The sequence below is a fragment of the Lithobates pipiens genome, unplaced genomic scaffold (genome assembly GCF_037356315.1).
Source record: "Lithobates pipiens isolate NorthernLeopardFrog02 unplaced genomic scaffold, aLitPip1_a1.2 Scaffold_27, whole genome shotgun sequence".
NCBI classification, from domain to species: Eukaryota; Metazoa; Chordata; class Amphibia; order Anura; family Ranidae; genus Lithobates; species Lithobates pipiens.
Window position 1 is genome coordinate 99,925,492 of NW_027507788.1, and position 16,188 is coordinate 99,941,679.

Sequence of the window (16,188 nt, forward strand, 5' to 3'; positions counted from 1 at the left end):
GATTTTGTCTGAAACTGGTGTTGCATACACACTGTCGGACAAAGTTGTCGGAGAATCTCATTGTACGGAATGCGATGACGTTCGTTCGTTATGACAGGACTACGTTGAGGCTAGTAGCCAATAGCTTTGGTCTCGTAATTTGATCTGAGCATGCGTGGCACTTTGTGCGTTTGGAATTCTCTAAAAACGATCGGAAAAAGTCAGATCAGATGTTTTTGTTGGAAAATTTGAGATCCTGCTCTCAAAAAAGTCCGATAGAGCCCACACATGATCGGATTTTGCGACAAAATAATTTGATCAGACCTTTTCCGACCATGTGTACAGGGCGTTTGAAATGATTATTTTAATTGATGGAATAGACTTCCAGCAGAAGTAGTGGATTAGTCAACAGTAAGTGATTTCAAACATGTTTGGGAAAAAAAAACATACATCTATTAGTTACCAAGGTACCAAAAAAAAAAACAGAAAAAAATGCAAAACATGTATGAAAAAAAAACAGACAGACTCAATGGACCACTTGGTTTTTTTTCTGCAATAAAATTGCTTGATTCTCCCATCAACATGGTCAACGTGGTTCCTCTATGGTTTCCTGAGTCACTGGGGCAGCGATCTGGTTAGATGCTGGCTGCCCATCTTATCTCCACTAACTGTGAGCAGAGATGCGTGAGTGCCGCCGACATACAGAAAGCCGAGTGTATTTGGCTAGATTCGGCTCCTCTCGCAGTCCCGCCCTTGACTGTGAGCAGAGCTGAGTCTAGCCAAATACACTCGGCTTTCTGTCACCGGCACTCGCTCATCTACACTCACATTCAGCGGAGATGAGCAGGACTGCGAGAGGAGCTGAGTCTAGTCGAGTTCACTCGGCTCTCTGTATCTCTGCGGTGCTCACTCATCTCTGCTCACAGTCAGCAGAGATCGGCGCCAATTTTAAATAATCAGTGGCTGCAAAGAGACTGGCAAGGCTGCAAAGGCACTGGGCAAGACTGCAATGATGGACAAGGCTGCAGATGGACACTGATAAGGCTGCATTGAAGGGCATTTAAATGTAAGTTTTTTCCTTAAACTTCCCTCCCAAAAGTTTTTTTTCCTTAAAATTCCCTCCTAAACTTGGGGTTCGTGTTATACGCCGGCGAGTGTTATACGCCGATAAATACGGTAAATGTGAGAATAATACCTGATACAACTAAATGTTCGTGCATTAGGGTCTGCTGTTGACGTTGTTAAGCCACTGGGTTTAGTAAAGCTATAACAAAATCACCAATAATAAAGAATGCCATATTAGCACTTCCAGTGAGGTTGAATTCCACTGATGGAAAAAATGTGAAAAAATCCAACTCTAAAAAAACAAATGACTGAATGATAAACAGACGTTATGGCTTAAAGGACTATATTATAAATATAGTACAGTACCCTGACTGGTTAAAATGAAAAAGCTTGAGCAAATTAAATGATGTAAACTTAAACTGTAAACTTTGCAAGCTAAACCATATTGTTTATCTGACCAGGCAAAGAGTTCAAATCTATACAGAAGCTGAAATACAATGGGGGTTATTTACAAAGGCAAATCCAGTTTGCACTACAAGTACATTTGGAAGTGCAGTCGCTGTAAATCTGAGGGGTAGATCTGAAATGTGTGGAAGCTCTGCTGATTTTATCATCCAATCATTTGCAAGCTAAAATGCTGTTTTTTTTATTTTCCTTGCATGTCCCCCTCGGATCTACAGCAACTTTACTTCCAAGTGCACTTGTTGTGCAAAGTGGATTTGCCTTTTATAAATAATCCCCAATGTGCTACACGGTGCAATTTATCCTGTTAAATGGGCTGCTAGGGCTGTAAGAGAATGTTCCCTATCTTTTTATAAACAAGTGCTAAGTGATGATTGTGCCTGTAATAAAATGGCAGATGCTATCTGTCACTTAGCTATTTTGAATTCCCTGTATTAATTCAGACTTTATGTGTGAAAATATATCTGTAGCAAAAAAAAATAAAACCTTAATCTGATATTAATAGATCTGCTCTGATTAGCTTTCCATTATGGGAAATTACAAGATAGTCTTTGCAAAGCTTAGAACCTCGTGAGTAGCTGTGGCGTGTAACACAGACAGTAGATGAAAGATGAAAGACGCATACTGCATTTAGTCCAGGTCTTTCAGGACCACTGCTATAATGCATACAATAATATTGGGCTTCAAGGTGCTGTTGTTGCGCAGTTGCTTGCTGCTGTGATGAATTGATAGAGTCACCTTGGGTTAAGCTTGGTCACACAATAAATGATATACATAACTATGCAACAATTTGACTTTGGAGGGCTTTTTTTTTTAGCTATACAGTCTGCTTTATACTCCTTGATATTATACAGTATTGTGGCAGTGCTTCAGTGCTGATCGAGTCCTCTCTGTTTAATGGAGCAATGCCCTGTACACACGGTCGGATATTCCAACCACAAAATCCATCTGATTTTTTTCTGATGGATTTTGGCTGAAACTTGTGTTGCATACACAAGGTCGCAAAATCCGATCGTTCTAAATGAGGTGACATAAACCACATACGACGGGACTATAGATGGGCCAGTAGTCAATAGCTTTTGTCTCTTAGTTTATTCTGAGCATGCGTGGCACTTTGTCCTTTGGAATTGTCTACAGCATGATCGGAATTTATGCAATCTGATTTTGTTTTTGGAAAATTTTACGTCCTGCTCTCAAACTTTGTGTGTTGGAAAATCCAACAGAAAAAGTCAGATACGGCTCAGACACGATCGGATTTTCTGACAACATAATCTGATCAGACTTTTTCCATCGGAATTTCCGACCATGTGTACGGGGCATAATTGAAGAAAAGCAAGTCATGTGACTTTTTACAGGACATGTGACAGAGCTTTCTTCCTAGATTATTTTTTTTCTTACAAATTCAAGTAATTTTTATTGTGCGTGCATGGTGTAAATAGTATCTAAATATATAAGGAAAGCCAAGATTTGTCTAGCTTTAGATAAAAAATAGAATTGTTAGAACCTCTCTGAGGTTTTCTTTTGCCATCTGCATACCATAGGGGAGAGTCCCCTTCACTTCCTGCCCCACAGATGGCAAACAAGTTAAAGGAAATCTTTCCAAATAAATACAGTTGTTCCTGAAATAGATGACCCCATTAGAAATTTTCTCTCCATCTTCTTTTCGAATGACAAATGTAAAAAAAAAAAAGATTTCCAATCACTTTTTTTACTTGGTGACAAATGTCACTAAAACAAATAGAGAGGACAAGTATAACCAGCATGACATAGGCAGCATTAACTGACAGGGGTTCTAACCCTTCCCTATGCTATTCAAAAACAGATTTAGATTTAGATACACTTTAGCTAAATATTGGTTAACTGAAGGTGCATGGAAGCACTCATTATCTTTCATGGGCATTTCTGCAGCAAACAATAATCTTTCACTGCATGTATGGTGCATTAGTTCATCTTCATTATCTATGGAAAGCTCTCAGTCTATGTCGAGCATTAGAAACAACAATGATGTGTATCTGATTTAACTGCATTGGAGGACAAACAGATTTGCATCTCGCATCTCTAATAATTTTTGTGGTTAGTAGGAGGCTTTTAGAAATGATTCTGTATGCAAACTAGACATCCATTTAGCACAGGATAACAATTACTTGTTAATCATTTGCAGTATATTTGTGCCAGCAAACAATTTTCTTTGAACCATGAGCATTCTATAATAGTAAACCATGAGGAAATATCATGACGTGATTTTGTTGTTATTGTATTTGTCACTTCACATTGATATTTCAAGTTGAAGGTTGTGAATTGGTTTTAAGAGAAAGGCTCGTGTGACCTTTGTATTGACTATTGCGGTTCATAGACAAAAGAGCTATCAAGGTTACAGTGAATTAAAAGGTTCCTGAAAGCCCTCTGGTGAACATAACGTAGTTTTAAAGACAAGGTTTTGTCAGCAAAATTTAAATGCTTACCTTATTCCTCAGAACTTGAGAATGAAGATTTAACCTTCAGAATTGTATTTAACAAAGATGATGCCTTGGGGGTACTACATTTATAGTAGCACTCTGGGTATGTACAATTTTGGTGGAAGTTAACCAACCTAAAGGCATGCCGGTATTCTACAAGTTATTTTTATACACTGGCTTGTGTTGAGGTTTTGGGTTTTTCATCTGTGCTGTAGGTTAGCAGAAAACTAAACATTAACAACATCAACTTACATGTGTTATGTGCCCTTATAGGCTGGATTTGTCTTGTTCATTTAAAACCATTTTACCTTCACATACAACATTCAAAGACGGCGTCTGCATCATAAAACATACCTGGTACAAAGCTTCCCTGGACAGCTTCTTTATATGCCCACCATTCTTCATATGTCTTAGCTGGACTGAACTGTGCTGAGAGAACACAAGGTACATATTAATATACATAAATCACAAACAGATATAAAAAACAATAGTTTTTTTAAATAACATGGTTTAATCAGCAAAAACATGCAATAAATAGTCATCAATCAGACTTAGGACGAGTTCACCTCTGTGTGCTGCGGTTTAGGTGGGTGCCCTTTTACACACGGTTTTTTGGTCATTCCCATCGACTTCTATTAGCCCGTGCATTTTCATTAAAGTCCTGCATGCTTCATCTTTGGGCTTTCAGAAAATACACAGTCTAATAGAAATGCATAGGCATGCACCTTAAGCCACATGTAAAACACGGAATCCAACACCCAAACTGCAGTGCCCCAGTGTGAGCACAGCCTAATAAAAATTATTTCTGATTGCTTGATAGTATCTACTGAACTTTATGCATAAAACCCAACTTCAGCCTATTTTGTTATTTTGTTCTGTTTGGATAGTGCGAGGGTTAGAAATTGTTCTCAGGGGTAAACAAAGACACAAACAGCATATAGTATAGAGCAGGCATGTCCAAAGTCCGGCCCGCAGTCCGGTATTGAACGGCCCGCCTGGTCTTTCTCAAATTAGTGTGCTGTGTGATCAGGGCTGTCAGATGAGCCGATCCCCGACACTGTGAGAAGCTCAGTGAGATTCAAAAGTGAAATTAAAGTGCAGGGAAGTGTGCTGTGCTCTCTGCTTCCCCCTACAGTGCAGTACCCGGCTGAATGAGGAAGCTCCAAAGGTACTATACTATGCTACAAGCTAAATTACTGTTAAAAAGGGCTTTATTCATGTGTATGTATGTATGTATGTGTATGCATGTGTCTGTATGTGTGTGCATGTATGTCTGTATGTGTGTGTGTGTGTGTGTGTGTGTGTGTGTGTGTGTGTGTGCATGTATGTCTGTATGTGTGTGTGTGTGTGCACATGTGTCTGTATGTGTGTGTGTGCACATGTGTCTGTATGTGTGTGTGTGTGTGCACATGTGTCTGTATGTGTGTGTGTGCACATGTGTCTGTGTGCACATGCGCCTGTATGTGTGTGCGTGTGCGTGCGCACATGTGTCTGTGTGTGTGTGTGTGTGTGTGTGCACATGTTTCTGTGTGTGTGTGTGTGTGTGTGTGTGTGTGTGCGCACATGTTTCTGTATGTGTGTGTGTGTGTGTGTGTGCACATGTGTCTGTATGTCTGTGTGTGTGCACGTGTCTGTATGTATGTGTGTGTGCACATGTGTCTGTATAGCTGTATGTGTGTGCATGTATGCCTATATATGTACGTGCACATGTGTCTGTATGTATGTCTGTATGCATGTGTCTGTATGTATGTGTGTGTGCGCATGTGTCTGTATGTATCTGTACGCATGTGTATGCATGTGTCTGTATGTTACTTTTAATCCGGACCCCCCCATTCTTATACCATCAAAACTGCTATTGTAGGGCTTGTGTGTGATATTAACCAGGACTGCTGCTCCTCTGAAAAGCAATCCATGCACAGATCTCTTTTCAGAGGCATTTGAATGGCGGTAAAGAGGCATTATGTTGCCTCCTCAACACCTGTTTTAAGCCCGTAAATGCAACATCTGTGTGGCTACGTACTGTGTGTAGGGCAGCCCATTAATTTCAATGGACTTCCCTACTCACAAAAATGCAGGGAAAGAAATTCCCGAGCTTTTTTTTTAAATTGCACTGCACCCTACATTTACCAATGTGTGGGGTACCATTAAGAATTAACGGTACCCCCTAAAGTGCAGAGCATCCATCTGTGTGTTGGGAACGAGCGTGACAAAGACAAGAGAATTCTTGTTGGGCCGTGTATTAGTGCTCGGATGAACACACTTAGACCGAATTTAAGTGGTTCAAAGAATGTCAGGCAAAATGGTTGGCCCTCATGCATGTTCACTTCATCAAATCTGGCCCTCTTTGAAAAAAGTTTGGACACCCCTGGTATAGAGAATGAGGAAAGTTAGAACCACTGTGAATTTCTACTGCAGTATTGCCACTATTTGGGAGATTTCCTCCACTTTCCTTACAACACTTCATGTGTGATGTGACAGAAACCATGAATCAGACCAAGACAGAAGTACAGTTAAATTACACTTGTTTATTACTAAAAGAAAACATAACAAACATAGTCATAACATAGCCAAAAATTGGTAACCGTAATGGATAGTCAGACAAGCTAGAAAGTCAGGAAGCTAGGACTCAGCGTAGTAGAACAGCAAGCAGGATCTGGAGCCAGAAGGAATGTCGGACAAGCAAGTCTTTAACAGGAACGCAGGAGAAAGTCTCTGTGATGTTGACTAAGGCAAAGGCAGAGATCATCTGGGCTTGACGGCCTAAGTAAGCAGGACTAATGAGCAGGATATCATCAACAGGTGAGTCACTGTGGAGAGATAGGAGCTAGCAATTAGCTGACAGCTGAGCGACCAGCTCAGAGAAGGGGTGGCTGAGCCCAGCCCCGACAGTACCCCCTCCTCAATTACCCCTTCCCCTCAGAGGACCACCAGGCTTGAGGAGAAAATGTCTATGGAAATCAGGGAGGATAGGGGCATGTATGTCAGAGGATGAGACTCTCCGGACCATACCCTTTCCAATGCACCAGGTACTGTAAGCGCCCACGGAACTTACGGGAGTCAACAATGGATTGTACTTCATACTCCTCATAGTTTTCAACCTGTACAGGGTGAGGGCGTGGCACAGAGGTGGTAAAGCGGTTGCAGACTAGGGATGAGCTTCGTGTTCGAGTCGAACGTACGTTCGACTCGAACATTGGCTGTTCGGCCGTTCGGCGAATTCCGAACGTTTGGGCCGTTCGCGTCAAAATTCGAGTGACGCGCGCGGACCACAATGCACTGCGGTGGCGCAGTGCATTGCTGCCCCATGATTGGCCAAGCATGCACTGTGACCCCGCATGCTTGGCCAATCGCAGCGCCGGCAGCGAGGAGAGCCATGATTGGCCACAGGCATCCTGCCTGTGGCCAATCATAGCTCAGGCTGTGTAGTGCACGCCCCACACTATATAAGGCCGCCTTTGAGGCGGCCTCGTGTAGTGTGTTACTTAGCATCTGAAGCAGTGGGTGTTCTGTGTACCTTCAACACAGTACACACCAATCGTTTTGGGCTGATTTCCTATCTTGCTGCTGTGTAGTGGTTGTTGTCTGTGCCCTGACTGCAGTATACACCACTATATTCACCTCACCTATATAGCTAGTGATCTAGCTTTAACCACTTAACAACTGCCCATTGCCGATTAACGGCTTCAGGGGGGTTGTTTAACTCTGAGAGGCCGTTAATTAACGGCCTCCCAGAATTCTGCTCTCGCGTGCCCCGAGGTGTGCGCACTCGAGAGCATCCGTGACCGCCGGGTCGCATCACGGATCACGGTAAACGGCCGCTCATAGCGGCCGTTTACCACGTGATTGCTCCGTCAAATGAAGGAGTGATCACTTGGAAACAAACCGGCGTCATGTTATGACGCCTGTTCCTCCCTCCCCTCTCTGTACCGATCGGTACAGCGGAGGGGAAAGAGATCGGTGTCAGCAGCGATGTGGGCTGCATCTGCAGTGCCCACATCGCTGCTCACCGAATTTAACCCCTCAATTCCCTGCCAATACTCTGCAATACCAGTGCATACTCTGCAGTACCCTGCCATTACTCTGCAGTACCCCGCCATTACTCTGCAGTGCAGTACCCTGCCATTACTCTGCAGTGCAGTACCCTGCCATTACTCTGCAGTACCCCCCATTACTCTGCAGTAACCCCCATTACTCTGCAGTACCCCCCAATACTCTGCAGTACCCGCCATTACTCTGCAGTACCCGCCATTACTCTGCAGTACCCCCAATACTCTGCAGTACCCTGCCATTACTCTGTAGTACCCCCCAATACTCTGCAGTACCCTGCTATTACTCTGTAGTACCCCGCCAATACCCCGCCAATACTGTAATGCCCTGCCATAAATTGCCATACCCAGCCATACTCAGAGATACCCAGCCATACTCGGTGATACCCTGAAATACCCAGCCATAGACGCCCCGCACCCCTCACCGCCCTCCGGTGCTTCTACCAACTCGCCAGTACGATCAAAGCCAGAATCTTTTTTTTATTTTTTATTTCAGGCTTCCCAGCCTAGAGGTGAGATGTGGGGTCATATTGACCCCCCAGATTTCACTGTAAAGAGGACCTGTCACCCCATATTCCTATTACAAGGGATGTTTACATTTCTTGTAATAGGAATAAAAGTGATCAAAAATATATTTTTGGGGAAAAAAATGTCAAACTAAAATAAATAAAGTAAAATGAACAATAAAAAAATAAAATAAAAATTAAAGCGCCCATGTCCCCATGTGCTCGCATGTGCCACACATGTGAGGTATCGCCGAGAATGTTAGAGCGAGAGCAATAATTCTAGTCCTAGACCTCCTCTGCAACTCAAAACATGTAACCAGTAAAAAAAAAATTAAAGCGTCGCCTATGGGGATTTTTTAAGTAGCGAAGTTTGGCGCCATTCCAAGGGCATGTGCAATTTTGAAGAGTGACACGTTTGATATCTATTTACTCAGCATAACTTCATCTTTCACTTTATGCAAACATTGGGCTAACAAGTGGTTAATAATAGAGCTTGCAGTCAGTAGTGTTAGGAGATAGTGCGTGCTGTCTGCGTGCTCTGTACCCAGTACATACCGCTATAATATAGGGCAGGCCCCTACTTTCAAACATCCAACTTACAAACATCTCCTACTTGCAAACGCAAGGAGACAGCAGCAAGTGAGATGAAAAAAGATGGACGACAAAACAAATTATACAGGGGTGATAACCCTTCCCTATGTTTTCCAAAAAGCTTAAAGATAGTTTTTTTGACTGGAGCTACACTTTAAAAATGTACCGGTTGAAAATGACAAACAGATTCAACTTAACACAACAAACCTACACAGTCCCTGTCTTGTTTGCACCGCCTGTATACTGCTGTTCTGAGTATATAGGGCCTGGGGGCCACACGCATTTCCTTTTTTTAATATGGGTACGGGGTTCCCCTTAATATGCGTACAAGACCCAAATAGGCTGGTAATGGGCAGGGAGGGCTACCCATGCCATGTTTCTCAATGATTTTCAACCATATTGCAGGAACCAGATATAACATTAAAACAGCAAGCAGTATTAAATGGTGTTATTTCCGTTTAATGTCATTTTGTGCAGGGACTGTTCTAAACACGGGAAACACGTGGCACTTCACAGGCATACTACAGACACCCCCCAGGCACCATATTTAAAGGAATATTTCACTTTTTTTTTTCACTTTAATCGTCATTAAAATCAGTGCTCCCGCCAAAACGGCAGTTTTTAAAACTTTTTTTTGCAGTGACCCATGTCCCCTGAGGCAGGAGGCAGGTCCCCAAACCCTTTTTAGGACACTATCTTGCATATTAGCCATTAAAATTAGCACTTTCCAATTCGAACGTTCGAGTCCCATAGACTTCAATGGGGTTCTAACGTTCGTACCGAACGCGGGGGTCGTTCGCAAGTTCTGGTGCGAACCGAACCGGGGGGTGTTCGGCTCATCCCTATTGCAGACCAAAGGTTTTAATAGGGAGACACGAAATACATTTGAGATATGCATATTAGAAGGAAGGCTAATGGGTAAGCCACTAGGTTTATCCTGTGGAGAATATGAAAAGGTCCAATAAACCGAGGTGCAAACTTCAGAGAGGGAACACAAAGTCGAAGGAAGTCGGAGGTTGCGAGATGACAGCCAGACCCTGTCCCCAGCCTAGTAGGAAGGTGCAGGCAGGCGTCTGCGGTCAGCATGGAGTCTGTATCTATCATTAGCATGTCGCAAAGCCTCCTGGACTTGTGCCCAAGAGGAACGAAGATGCTCCTCTAATGCAGGAATACTCAGGAATGCACAACATGAAGCAACATGGCGTAATCTGCAACAGTGTCAGAAATCATGAATCAGACCGAGACAGACGTACAATTAAATCACACTTGTTTATTAAATAAAAATAAAAAGGTACACAAATTATCTGAAAAACACAAGCTTACCTGAGAAAGGTTGCTCCTGACCTCATTTATCTGCAACCCTAAGATTCCAGATAGCCTCACCCACCAAATGTCCCACCCATGGACGACGCAAAACCTGTTCCATTACGGCACCTTGGTAGAACCCAGATCGCGCAGACTACTGACCTACGCGGCCCTTCAGACCAAGTTTGACCTGCCATGGCAGTCATTTTACGGCTACCTACAAATATGCCATTATGCCCTGAACATCGCGCCTGACCTACAATTCTCTCCCCCTTTCCCCTTTGAAAGCCTGATTTTAGCAGGCAATGCCCAGAAAGGTCTGATATCAGACATCTACAAACTACTGAATGCCTTCTCAATTGGAGCCCCAGGCAAACACGTATGTGGTTAAATGGGAGAAGACCCTCAATGGAACAATGGCAGGTGATATGGTCACAGGCAGCAAAAAGCACTCACTGCACTCTATACAAAGAGAATGCATATAAGGTACTCTGTTTAAGGTATATGACACTTGATGTCCTTCACAATATTTCCCTGCTACCTCGGACTGCTGTTGGAGATGTCAAAAATAAAGAGGCACTCTACTTCACATATATTGGAACTGCCCACTAATCATTCCCTTCTGGACCAAAGTCCAACAACTACTGACTCGTCTACTAGACACACAGATACCCCTGACCCCCAGGAATTATCTACCAGGAGCACCTCTGCCAAAACATCCTATAATATACAAAAAATTGACGCTCCACATTTTGACTGCGGCCCTTTGTCACATCGCCCTTAACTGGAAGAAGAAACATCCTCCCACCCCCGATGCCCTGTACGTTAGAATGAAAGATGTGGAGCTGATGGAGAAAATGACTGCCAGGATGTAGGATAGGCTGGAGGCTCATTATAAAACATGGGGACTCTGGCACCTCCGGGAGGACCCTCCTTGAACAGGTGATATGAACCAATAAGGTGACGACAACTTCCTTTTCCCTCTTTCTATCTCCCTTTCTCTCCCTTTTCCGAGAGTATTCTTGTGACTCTCACCAGGTTATAAGAACAGTTATGAGTTGGCATAGGCTGATTTATTATAGGCCCGCTTTTATCAGACGAGCGAGAGAGATTTTTTAAAATTTTTATAATATACGAGGACTATAATATGTGCTATTAGCAGTTTCCTCTTCCTTTTCCTAACCTGCAGTGTATGTGATGTAATACTCTTCTTATGTATCGCACAAATACTGAATAAAACGTTATTTGATCAAAAAATAAACAAAAAGGTAAATAGAGAAAGTGTAGTCAAAGCATAGCCAGAGTCCAGTAACCGGATCGAGTAGTCAGCCAGGCCAGAGTTCAATAACCAGATCAGGTAATCAGCCAGGCTAGTCGTCAGGGATCCAAGTGGAGCAACAGCAAGCAGGATAAGGAGCCAGAAGGGATGTCAGCAAGCCATCCTTTAAACCGAACCACAGGAGATGGTTTCTTGTGATGTGACCAAGGTGAAGGCAGAGATGAAGTGAGCTGGACAGCTTTAAGTAGGCAGGTCAGACGAGCATGATCATTAACAGCTGGTAACCGTGGAGAGAGATGAGAGCTGGCAATTAGCCGACAGCTGAGCAGCCAGCCCAGAGAAGGAAGGGCTAAGCCAGACCTGACAGTACCCTCTCCCCAATGACCCCTCTCCCTCGGGGGGCTACCGGGCTTGAGGGGAAAATGTCTATGGAACTCGCGGAGGAGGACAGGAGCATGTACATCTGAGGATGAAACCCAGGAGCGTTCCTCTGGACCATACAACTTCCAATGCAACAGGTAACTGGATCCAGTAGTCAGCCAGGCCAGAGTTCAATAACCAGATCAGGTAATCAGCCAGGCCAGAAGTCAGGGATCCAAGTGGAGCAACAGCAAGCAGGATAAGGAGCCAGAAGGGATGTCAGCAAGCCAGTCTTTAAACAGAACCCCAGGAGATGGTTTCTTGTGATGTGACCAAGGTGAAGGCAGAGATGAAGTGAGCTGGACAGCTTTAAGTAGGCAGGTCAGACGAGCATGATCAGTAACAGCTGGTAACTGTGGAGAGAAATGAGAGCTGGCAATTAGCCGACAGCTGAGCAGCCAGCCCAGAGAAGGAAGGGCTAAGCCAGCCTTGACAGTACCCTCTCCTCAATGACCCCTCTCCCTCGGAGGGCCACCGGGCTTGAGGGGAAAACGTCTATGGAACTCGCAGAGGAGGACAGGAGCATGTACGTCCAAGGATGAAACCCAGGAGCATTCCTCTGGACCGTACCCCTTCCAATGCACCAGGTAACCGGATCGAGTAGTCAGCCAGGCCAGAGTGCAATAACCAGATCAGGTAATTAGCCAGGCCAGAAGTCAGGGATCCAAGTGGAGCAACAGCAAGCAGGATAAGGAGCCAGAAGGGATGTCAGCAAGCCAGAAAACACAACCACAGGAGATGGTTTCTTATGATGTGACCAAGGCGAAGGCAGAGATGAAGTGAGTTGGACAGCTTTAAGTAGGCAGGCCAGACGAGCATGATCAGGAACAGCTGGTAACTGTGGAGAGAGATGAGAGCTAGCAATTAGCCGACAGCTGAGCAGCCAGCCCAGAGAAGGAAGGGATAAGCCAGCCCTGACAAACAGTTCTCGTACCCTGTTTGATGGACATGAGGCTTTTGTCAGCAAAAATGGTGCATGTGGGAACGTCAAACACCATTTTAAAGCAAGCCACAAACTCTGGATAACTCAAGACAAGGGGTTTTTACATCTCCCATAGAGGGTTTGCCCAGGCCAAGGCTCTCTTAGAAAGCAAAGATATCATAAAACCTACTTTTCTTCTGTCCGTGGGAAATGCCTGGGGCAGCATCTCAAAGCATATCTCAACCTGGTTGAAAAACCCTCTGCATTGAACTGGATTGCCCCCAAATCACTGAGGAAGCAGAGCAAAACCAGACATACCTCTTATAGAAGTAATACTCGAGGCAGGTGACTGCACAGAGACTGGGGCAACAGCAAGGTCAGCCTGCATCCCAGGTTCTACCAGAGCGGCCACAGTGGGAGATTCCAGGTGAACCATGCCACTCAGGAGCGTCTGATTCATGTGGTGATTTAGGTCATCCAATCCGGAAAAAATATTACAAACAAGTGGATTAACTGCATCTTCTGAATTCATGGCTTTCGCCTACTGACAGAAACCATGAATCAGACCAAGACAGAAGTACAGGTAAATCACACTTGGTTAATAATAGAAGTAAATAGAACAAAGGTAGTCTAAACATAGCCAAAGTTCGGTAACAGATAGTCAGACAATCCAGAAAGTCAAGAAGCCAGGAATCAGTGTTGTAGAACAGCAAGTAGGATCTGTAGCCAGAAGGAACCTCAGCCAAGCAAGTCTTTAACAGGAACGCAGGAGAAAGTCTCTGTGATTTTGACCAAGGCAAAGGCAGAGATGATCTGGGCTGGATGGCTTAACCACTTCAATACAGGGCATTTTCACCCCCTTCCTGCCCAAGCCAATTTTCAGTTTTCAGCGCTGTCTCATTTTGAATGACAATTGCACGGCTAATTTGTATCTAAATAAAATTTTTATCATTTTTCCCCACAAATAGAGCTTTCTTTTGGTGGTATTTGATCACCTCTGCGGTTTTTATTTTTTGCGCTATAAACAAAAGAAGGGCGATGAGTTTGAAAAAAAAAAACACAATATTTTTTAACTTTTTGCTATAATAAATATCACAAATAAAAAAGAAAAAAAAGTTTCCTCATTTTAGGCCTATATGTATTCTTCTACATATTTTTGGTTAAAAAAAATTGCAATAAGTGTATATTTATTGGTTTGCACAAAAGTTATAGCGTCTACAAAATAGGGAATAGTTTTATGGCATTTTTTTTTTTTAATAGTAATGGTGGCGGTCTGCGATTTTTATCATGACTGCGATATTGCGGCAGACACATGGGACACTTTTGACACCATTTTAGAACCATTGGCATTTATACAGCGATCCATACTATAAAAATGCATTAATTACTATATAAATGTCACTGGCAGGGAAGGGGTTAAAAGGTTAACTGTGTTTCTTAGGGAGTGATTCTAAATGTAGGGGGAGGGGACTCACAAGGGTAGGAGACCGATCGGTGTTCCTCTGTACTAGAATCACATGATTGGTCTCCTCTCCTCTGACAGGACGTGGATCTGTGTGTTTACACAGATCCATGGTCCTGCTCGGTCAACGGGCAATAGCGGGTGCCCGGCAGACAACGTGGCCCCCGGGCATGTGCATCGAGTCTCGAGCGAGATGGCGGGGGCGAGCATGCACCGCCCCCAGATGGCCAGGAAGCCCAGAATGTCATATGACCCGCCCAGGATGGAAAATCCCATCTGCAGACGTCCTATGACAATGGGTGGGTATTGAAGTGGTTAAGTAAGCAGGACTGACGAACAGGATATCATCAACAGGTGAGTCACTGTGGAGAGATAGGAGCTGGCAATTAGCTGACAGCTGAGTAGCCAGCTCATAGAAGGACATGATGGTATCAGAGGGTGTCACTGGCATAAGAACTGAGAACATTTTTACAATGGGGACACAGACACAATTACACTGACAAAGGTTATAATCCCCCCATTCTGTCTAAAAACAAAAACAATACAAGCGAAAGAAGAGCGCACAGGCTCTGGTGTAAAATCTATTATTTGAATAAGCAATAGATAATAAAAAAAAGTTCTTTATCATTTGCTCATTCAAATAAAAGGTTTTGCACCAGAGCCTGTGCGCTCTTCTCTGCCTTGTATTGTTACAGTATCTAGTGCTCACTCCAAGAGATTTAACCCCTTATATTATGAATTGCATTATCAGACTAATCTTGGACTTCTGCCCATAGGTCATCTTAGACCTAAGCGCAAGTACTGCATAAATTGTGGTATCTAAAACTAAAACCTGGTACACACAGCAACAAGAAATCTCCTCTACCATTATAGTTACATAGTAGGTGAGGTTGAAAAAAAACACAAGACCATCAATTTGTGAATCTATATCTTTGATTATATGTCAGTATTACATTGTATATCCCCGCGTGTTGTGGCCATTCAGGTGCTTATCTAATAGTTTCTTGAAACTATCAATGCCCCCCACTGAGACCACCGCCTGTGGAAGGGAATTCCACATCCTTGCTGCTGTTCCAATAAAGAACCCTCTACATAGTTTAAGGTTAAACCTCTTTTCTTCTAATTTTAATGAGTGGCCACGAGTCTTGTTAAACTCCCTTCTGATAAAATGTTTTATCCCTATTGTGGGGTCACCAGTATGGTATTTGTATATTGTAATCATATCCCCTCTCAAGCGTCTGTTCTCCAGAGAGAATAAGTTCAGTGCTTGCAACCTTTCCTCATAACTAATATCCTCCAGACCCTTTATTAGCTTTGTTGCCCTTCTTTGTACTCGTTCCATTTCCATTACATCCTTCCTGACGACTGGTGCCCAGAACTGGACAGCATACTCTAGGTGCGGCTGGACCAGAGTCTTGTAGATTGGGAAAATTAACGTTTTATCTCTGGAGTTGATCCCCTTTTTAATGCATTCCAATATTCTGTTTGCTTTGTTAGCATTGGCATTGCATGTCATTGCTGAGCCTATCATCTACTAGGACCCCCAGGTCCTTTTCCATCCTAGATTCCCCCAGAGGTTCTCCCCCCCCACCCACTGTATAGACTGTATTCATATTTTTGCCACTCAAATGCATTATTTTACATTTTTCTACATTGAACCTTATTTGCCATGCAGTTGCTCACCCCAATAATTTG

At 43.5% G+C, this 16,188-nt stretch overlaps 1 protein-coding gene across 1 annotated transcript in view; it reads right to left on the bottom strand.

The window, feature by feature from the left end:
* LOC143934027 (carbonic anhydrase-related protein 10-like) overlaps positions 1-16,188 on the bottom strand; it is an 826,513-nt gene that overhangs the window by 541,155 nt on the left and 269,170 nt on the right. Inside the window, exon 2 of the mRNA XM_077457267.1 lies at positions 4,317-4,391. Coding sequence (XP_077313393.1) covers positions 4,317-4,391 — 75 coding nt within the window. The remainder of the gene's footprint in view (positions 1-4,316; positions 4,392-16,188) is intronic.